The 8114-nt window shown below is 46.2% G+C and overlaps 1 protein-coding gene across 8 annotated transcripts in view; it reads left to right on the forward strand.

Moving 5' to 3' along the window:
* RECQL5 (RecQ like helicase 5) overlaps nt 1–7997 on the forward strand; it is a 37592-nt gene extending 29595 nt beyond the window's left edge. For 6 of the 8 annotated variants that reach the window (XM_030287212.4, XM_030287216.4, XM_030287215.4 and 3 more), the window contains 11 exons: nt 1095–1194; nt 1690–1726; nt 2489–2547; nt 2671–2747; nt 3287–3380; nt 3841–3981; nt 4401–5062; nt 5259–5337; nt 6233–6481; nt 6678–6750; nt 6828–7997. In XM_030287212.4, coding sequence (XP_030143072.4) covers nt 1095–1194; nt 1690–1726; nt 2489–2547; nt 2671–2747; nt 3287–3380; nt 3841–3981; nt 4401–5062; nt 5259–5337; nt 6233–6481; nt 6678–6750; nt 6828–6949 — 1693 coding nt within the window. In that variant the 3' untranslated portion in view covers nt 6950–7997. The remainder of the gene's footprint in view (nt 1–1094; nt 1195–1689; nt 1727–2488; nt 2548–2670; nt 2748–3286; nt 3381–3840; nt 3982–4400; nt 5063–5258; nt 5338–6232; nt 6482–6677; nt 6751–6827) is intronic. The other 2 variants (XM_041719806.2, XM_072937108.1) reach the window with 1 other exon arrangement.
* The last annotated feature ends 117 nt before the right edge of the window (nt 7998–8114 follow it).

Raw genomic sequence — 8114 nt, forward strand, 5'->3', positions numbered from 1 at the left:
GATATGGTCCAGAGTTCATTTCTGATTTAACACAGCTGTCTGTTAGCCAGCAGGCCAGGGGCCACTCACAGGACTTAGTCACCACAGAGGATGTTATGAAGTGCCAGTGTCAAATTGTTCTGCAGATTGCTGCATTTTTCTATCAGGCTGACAGCAAAAAGAAGATGTGCAGTGGGAAATATGATGAATTCTGTAAAATGCTTGGCAGTGTGGAGGTGACAAGTTCTCCTTCCTCTTGTTCACTGGCAGAGTTGCAGTGACTGTGCAGCTGTGTCAGGATGAAGTTTCTCTGCTGGCACTGCCCATGAAGCTGTGCCAGGATACACAGTGCTGTAGGCTGGCCAGGCCCTCTGCTTTACCTTAAAAAGCTCGAGATTGGTACCTTTGTTCTTTGGCCAAGTCCAGCCGAGTCAGAGAAAACCACGACTTGTGACCTAAGCCTGTGTTTGGTCTCAGGACCTCAGAAGCCACAGCTAATGCTGTTGTAAAGAGCAGTGTTTGCCACTTGGCTTACTGAACCTTTCCATGATCTGATTGTAGTTTTGCCTTGGAAGTTGTAATAGACAGCAGCTCTAAAGCTCAGATTTGTGACACCTGTAAGTTCAGCAGCTGTGGGAGGCAGTGAACTCGTGGGCTACATCTGGTGAGGATCAGCTGCTGCATTTCAGCGTAGTAGAGATGGAGATTTCATTTATTGCAGCAGCCTGTGAACAAGTGAGGCTGAGGAATGGATGTTGTGCCCTTTCTGCCATCTCTGCTCCGAGGGCTGGAGGGACTGACAGATGGGGTAGTGACTCCTGAACCCCTGGGAGCATCTGGCAGAGCTGCTGAAATGGAGCCTTCCATTCTCAGGGCACTAGTTACATGCTCTTAGTTCATGCCACTGCCTACTACTTTATGGGATTAACAAATGCTGTGAATTTTTGGAGGACACTCACTGCTGTCCTGGTTGGACAATGGTGGAGAAACTCAAAGTGAAGCCATGTTCAGAAAGGATGTTGGATGCATCACTAGGGTGGCTTCCCAAACTTGTCCCCCAGTTCATGCTGCAGCTACAAAACTGCTTGTTCCTCTTGCTTTCCTGCCTTACCCAGGTATGATGAAGAGGGCAGTGGGAATTGGGATGAAGACAATGATGAGCGTCGGAAACGGGAGTGGGACAACTTCTACAAGAAACAGATGAGTCTGCGCAAAGTGAGTTGGGGTCAAAGATGCACAGAGGCTTTGCTGTGAGTTTGTCTGACAGCCATAAAGGTTTCCTGGTGCTGATGACAGTAAATTATTTCATCTTGGTGTTGCTTGTTGTCTTTCACTTCTTGTACTTCTGCTTTTGCTGTGTTCTCCATATTCTGGGCCAGTCCCATAATATGAAGAAATGCAGCTTGTTAATGTGCTGGTTTCTCTGCAGTGCTAAGCAAGAGGAGCCTGTTGGTTTTAATCCCCATGGTAGCAATAAAACCAGATTTTCCCATTCAGCTTCTCTTAAATATTCATATAGCAGAGGTGAACTTTTGGCTTTGATTCTTGTTCTTTGTCTTCTTGGCCTTGTTTCGGTGCATATTCGATGCCTTTATAACTTCAGCTTTAATTTTCCCTGGAGTAGGGATATAAAACATGTCTTTTATACTTCTAGATCTGCATGTGTGTAGTAGGAATGGAAATGTTTGACTGATCTTTGTTTTCTTCCAGGGCAAAGAACCAGAAAAGGAAGATTTTGTTCCTCCAAGTAAATATCTTCTTTGATTTATAACAGGTTTTCTTTGGGAGAAGAAAGTCTTATATTTTGCAGCTGCATGCAATTTGTACAGCATCACCACTGGAGGTATCAGTCCCTAGGCACAGAGGTCAAGCTTTTGGCTGTGAAAACTTGGCTGGAGGAGATGGACCACAGCTTAGCTTTGGTCAGGGTGAAGATATGGAATGCATCTTTCTGAACAGCATTTCCAAATAAGCAAGAGAGAAGAAAAACTCTGTCTAACCTGACTTTGTAGTGTTAGCTATTTCTGCAGTGGTTATGCAGCAGTAATAATAATCATAAGGAAACTGCTGAAAACCTTTGCTGTTTGTAACTGTGCTGCTGGGGGCCCTGTCTGGCACTGTTGCAAAAGAACACTTAATAAGTCAAGTTATTCTATACAGCTTGAATTTTTTTTTGGTTGATATTGTGAGGAGCACAAAAGATTTGAATTTCCTAAGGGCCTTAAAGAAAGATTTTCTGAGGTGGGAAGATTTTGGAATGCTGTTAGTCCTAAACTCCAAAGTAGATGTTCTCAATCAGGGAAAACATTCTCACTTTGGTTTCTGCCTACTCTTTTGGAGTGTGTAGCTTCTCCAGGTAGAAAGGGTAACCACAGTGTTCCTTGGGGTGACAGTGCAGGGAGGAGAAAGCCAGGCAGTCCTGGACCTGCACCTCCCTGTGACAGCTGAGATGTTCTCCATCAGCCTAGCCTTGCCATAGCTCCTTTCCCAAATTCCTCTCCTGTGGCAGGTGCAGACTGTCCCCTGAAGGAGGCTGCCAGCAGGAGGATCTCCAAGCTCACTGTGAAGGTAAGTGATGTTGCAAAGAACAGCAAGGCTTCTGCCTGGCCTGTCCTTAACTCCTTCAGGGGTGGAAGTCCAAGAGGCAGTGTGACATCTGTAGAGCAAGTCTGAGTATCCCATGTTTCCTAGGGCCGGGAACACTGCCTGAAAATGCTGGAAGAAGCTTTGAGCAGCAACCAAAAGACTCCAGCAGCAGAAGGAAGATGGTATGAGATGAGGAAAAAGGGGTGCATACTGAGTCCCTTAACACAGGACCTGCTCTTCCCTGAGCACAATTACCATTGTAATGTGTATTAACTGTGCTCAGGGAAGAGCAGGCCCTCTGTTAACACAATTAAAGAATGCTTTTTCGAGCTTTTTAAAGTTATTTTGTCCAAGGATGTAGTTTCACTTAACAGCATCTTTCTGGCTCTGATGTTGAAGATTAGACCTGATGATTCGTGGCTGGTTGCTGTTATCAGCTTGATCCCAGGAGTGGCAGTTCTTCCCTGTCCCACAAGATGGGGATAGTGTACTTCTCAAATGGAGCAGTGGGCAAGACTCTTGATTTAAAACCGTTTTCATCACCCTTTCCATTGTCCATCAACTCACCACTACATGCCTTAGGACTTAACTGGAAATTATCACTTAATCTTGTGCTGGAGGGAATGGATTTTGTACTTTCTGGGAGATACTTAAGCATTAGTGTTCCCTTTGCAGATACAGAAGTGTGTCTTGCCAGGAATCACCCCAGCCTGTGTTTCAGGTCAGACCCTGCTGTCTGTGCAGTGGAAATGGAATACGAAGCTTTCCGGACCAGCAAAATGGCAAATTCCTACAAGGCAGCTGTGCTAAAGAAGGTAGGGACAAACATCTACATCTGCTGCTCCCTGGAACCTGGGAGCTCCAGGGCAAATAGGGCAGAGTTTGTGTGGGAAAGGTGAAGGACAAGCTCTGTTTTGCATTGGGTATCTTACAAATCTTTCTTCTTAATTTTGTTTCCAGGGGGGCCCAGAATCACCTCGAGTTCACATCTTTGTTGGCTTTACAGGCTCTGAAGACCTACATAGGAGTGCAAGCTTATCCAGATATGTTGTAGCCATACAGGAATTTGGGAATTCCTCAGGCTGCTGCTGGCACTAGAGAAGCCTTAGTTTAGGTTATCTGGTTGCCATCATGCTCTCTGAAGATGTTTCTGTTCTTGAAGCAGGTGCCTCTCCACAGCAGATATTTGTTTTGTTACTATGACTTTTAGTATGTACAAGGCAGAAATTCATAAAGATTTCTGGCCATTAGAGAATATTTCTGTTCTCTTTTCAGGTGGCAGAAATCAATAAAGCCTCCAAACAAGGGGAATTGTTCTCAGTCTTTGGGTCTGGAACAGATGGTAACAGCAATTTCAAAACAAAATCTGTGTCTCTAGCAGAAGAAGACTTTGTCCCTGCATCCCAGGTTCCCTCGGTGAGTGGGATAGACAGGAGGAAATAGTGTATTTTGTCTGTCTGACTTTTCATAAATTTGAATCCTTTCTGTGGCCACAACTGCCATTGTGCTATATTTTTATTGTAATTGCTTTTTCCTGTCTGTCACGTTGTTATTAGTGAATATAATCTGTGTTCAGGCCACAGCTTAAATAAGTTCTTTCTCATTTTGCTTTATCCAAGGATGCAGCCTTATTTTCTTACTGCTGGCCTAGGTCTTCCACCTAATCCATTTCCCTCATGTCTCTGTTAATGGGTGTGATGATCAGTCAGATTTAGAGCCTCCTTCAGCTTACAGCTGCCCACCCTGGTGTATTGTGTGCAGAAATTTAGCTGCTTTCATGGTGCTGCACTCAGGGATCTCACATCCAAAATTTCTTCTTCTTCCTGTCTCCCCAGTTCAAACCCAAGCGTGTGGGAGCAGGATTTCCAAAGAAATCCAGCTTGTTCCAGACAGCTTCAGAACTGCTAAAGATCCAGGAGGAGAGTGATGCAAAGCCTGCCAAAAAAGACTGTCCAAGTGGGCAAGACAACAGCAGCTACAGTCTGGACCTGGACACCAGAAACCCTGCTCTCCAGAGGGAAGAAACTGCAACCAAAGCAGTGGGTGAGAGTGCAGGCGTAGAGCTACACCCAGAAAAGAAGGAGCAGCAACCCAGTCCAGACACAAAAAGTGCCCTTGGGGGGAGCCCTGCTAAGAAGTCCAAACGTAGCAAGAAGCAGCAAATGCTTGCACAGGCAGCTAAAAAGGAATCACAGGATATTTCCAAATTCTTCTCCCTCACCAAAGCTGCCTCTAAAGCCCAAAGCTGCAGTGTAGCAAAGGGAGATGGCTGTTCTGCAAGCACAGTACCTCAGGTTCCTTCTCAAAGTGTTTGTCAAAAGAAACCAATGCCTCAGGAAAACAAAGATGGCTCTGGAGACCTGACTGGGCAGTTCCAGGGGGAGAATAAAGAACTGAGAGAAACAGAAGTAGCACTGCCTGAGAGAGAGGAGAATTCTAAGACCCAGCAGGCTGCTGAATGTGAATTCCTTGAGGGAGAAATGGATGTGAAGTCCAGGTAAAATCTCTACTTCTCTGCTCTCTGTGTTGTCCAGAGCCCCACCAGCCTTGTCCTGGAAACCTGTATGAGGTTTCTGGGTCAGTGAGGGAAACTCTTGCTTTACCATGCAGACTCATGGCCACTGACACTGAATGCAGAAATATTTTCACTGTGGAATGATTACAATTGGCCTTCTCTCCACTCTTCCCCTTAGTGTTGCTGAAAATGTTGCAGAAACTGAGCTACCTGTTGTTGGAGAAGGTGACAGTGGGAAGCGACCAGGATCAGATGAGGTAAGACTTCAAAGAATGCTGATTACCTCTATTTCTTCTGCTCATCTTGTGTCAAATTTCTCTTTGGGAATGACACTCCCGCTCTGAGAGTGTCATTTATCTGGGGAGGGGCAAGATGCGGTTGCAACAGGAAGGAGAACCTCAGTTGTGTTGCATTCCTGGTGTTTCCCTGCTGCCCTCTGGGCTGTGCCAGCACCTTGGGCTGCAGTGGAGGGCTCCCTCTTCACTGCTTTGTTCCCTCCTCTGTGCAACTCATGTGACTGTGCCCTTGCTGGTGACTTGCCTGGAATTAGTGTCCCCACCCCCTGAGATCTGCGACTGACTATAATTAGGGAGCTGCTTTCTCAAGGCAAGAGCACAACCACAGGCCAGAGACACACGGGACCATTGGGAAGTGACCCTTGCTCACAGCTGCCTTGCCATTTATTTTCTGCTTCTGCATTTGGCAGCTGAGATTGCCTGGCAGCTGTCTCTGCAACACTGCAGTCTCCTTTCTTTTCAAACTGAGCAGGAGTGTGGCTCTCCTGATGTGTCTGATTCTTCCTGAGGGGTGTGTTCTGTTCTCAGCAGAAATCCTGAAAAATCTTTTCCAGTCAGTTTTCCTCTGTAGGATAGTGTCTAGCAATTAGCTGCCCCAATATGAGCACAGGGAATTCTTTAAAGGGTTTTTTATGTGGAATTCTTTAAAGTGTTTTTTTTCAAAGTCCCTTTGTGTGGGAATTAGTGTCTGCACAGCAAGTTAAAAGAAGTTACAGAGATTCCTACTGGGTGTTCACTGGAGGCAGAGGCTGCAGGATGCAGCAAATATTCATGTTCTGGGAAGGTGATGGCTGCTTGGAAGAGCAATGCTGCCACAGGAATTGGTAGGTTTGGTTTTCTTCTGTCCCCTCTCCAGGATATGGAAAGTCCTGCAAAAAAGCGGCTCCGGACAGCAGCAAAATCTTCAATTCTGACCCAGCCAGAGGGCAAAAGTGTTGGTCCAACAAAGAAAAAGGTGACTTTTGACTCAAATTTAGAACAGTGTGATGAAGGAAGCAGCAAGACTATACAGCCAGTGACCAAAGGCATATCCCTCAAAGAGACTGCAGACATCGTTGTCAAGAATTTGACTCCGTTCTACAAGGGGGGAAAATTTGCTTCCAAGGTAGAGTATAGCTGAAGGCCCTCTTTAGCAGAAGGAGAATTCATCTCTCTAGGGATCTGGGGCACTGCAGGGCCAGCTGTGTGTGTTCAGTCTAGGAGTGGTTTGTGCTGCAGCCACTTGGAAAAACAGACTTGGAAACAGACTGGTGATGTAACTGGTGTCTGCTTTCTGCTCTCTGTCTTCCCCAATGCTGCAGGATCTCTTCAAGGGCTTTGCCAGGCACCTGTCTCACTTACTGACCCAGGAGCAGAACCCTGCCCGCAAGACAGGTGTGTCTGGGGTGATTGCAATGCCAGATGGGTTCATGGCTTTAGAGGGGGCAGATGTCTTAAGTATCAACTCAAAAATGGTGTTTCCTCTCTTGCAGTGAAGGAGGAAGCACAGAGACTCATCAAGGAGTTTTTCAAAACAAGGCTCAGGTGTGAGAGTGAGGGGGACTGGGAGGAGCTGCAGAGCTTGGAGAGCTGATTCCTGCTGCTTGTTGGCTCTTCCTTCCTGCAGCAGCACCACCAGGGGATGTGGAAGAATTCAGCCATGGAAGGTTTTATGAGACTTCAGAAATGAGATTTATTTTTCGTTTCCCCACTGCATTTTTGCTCACTTCTGTCCTTAGTGACACACATTCCCAGGGAACCAGTTTTTGTGAACTCATGGTGAGTTTCCCCAGTAAGTGGGGTGCTCAAGGACCCTCAAGGACCAAGAGGTGTGAAGTTGTACCTGCTGTATTTGTTAGGGTCTGCTGCCTTGGATGTTCTGCACTGTCTCCAACCTCTACTACCTACAGCAGTCTGGGCAGGGCTCAGACTTTCCAGCTGGGACTCTGCTTTGGGATGGCACCTTGCTTTCTAAATGGCTCCTCCCCTTGCTCCCCCTCTCCCCGTCTCTTATTTCAGTGTCATCAATATGTTATAAATTCTCATGCTTTGCTCAGGGCTGCCAGTGACAAACTCAATGTTTGAGTTCCTGGATGGAGTATTTTTGTTTGAAGGGCAGGGGAGGAGCATTTTGTAATTACATGGAGGCAGTGCTTGCTTTCTAAAGGAGGAGAAATTCAGATTCTTTTTCTTTTAATGTGAACTTCTTTAACTTTGTCTATTTCTGCCTGCCCTTTAATTTAAGTGGTGATACTCTTTCAGTATTAACCCCTGCAACACTTCCAGCCTTTGCTTGTAATCCCTAAAGCCATATTTGCTCCCTGTGCCTCACCAAAAGTCTGCAGTACAGGGGGCAGTGCTGCTGTGACCCTCAAATTGACACTGTGGTACCTTTGCTGCTATGTTTATATGGAACCTAAACCTGATTCCCTGGCAGGAGTCCTTTCTGTTGGATTTTTGTTGGGTTCTGCCTCTATTCCATACCTACAGGGGCTGGTGGCCTCAGGCTCCAGTGGTGCCAGAGGAACGTACAGCCTCAGAGGCTGCCCAGGGGTTTGGATCACTGCATTCCACAGATGTATTTTTTTAATATGTTCTGAAGGGTATATGCAGGACTGACAATAAAGCAATGTTACAACTGCTGTGGATTCTTCCTGGAAGCTTTTTCTTACCACTCAGTCACTCCAGACGTTAGAGATACATTAAGCAGCACTCAAAGAGAAGCACCTGCCAGGGAAGATGCTGTAGTTCCCACTGGC

The sequence above is a fragment of the Taeniopygia guttata genome, chromosome 18 (assembly GCF_048771995.1).
Source record: "Taeniopygia guttata chromosome 18, bTaeGut7.mat, whole genome shotgun sequence".
NCBI lineage: Eukaryota > Metazoa > Chordata > Aves > Passeriformes > Estrildidae > Taeniopygia > Taeniopygia guttata.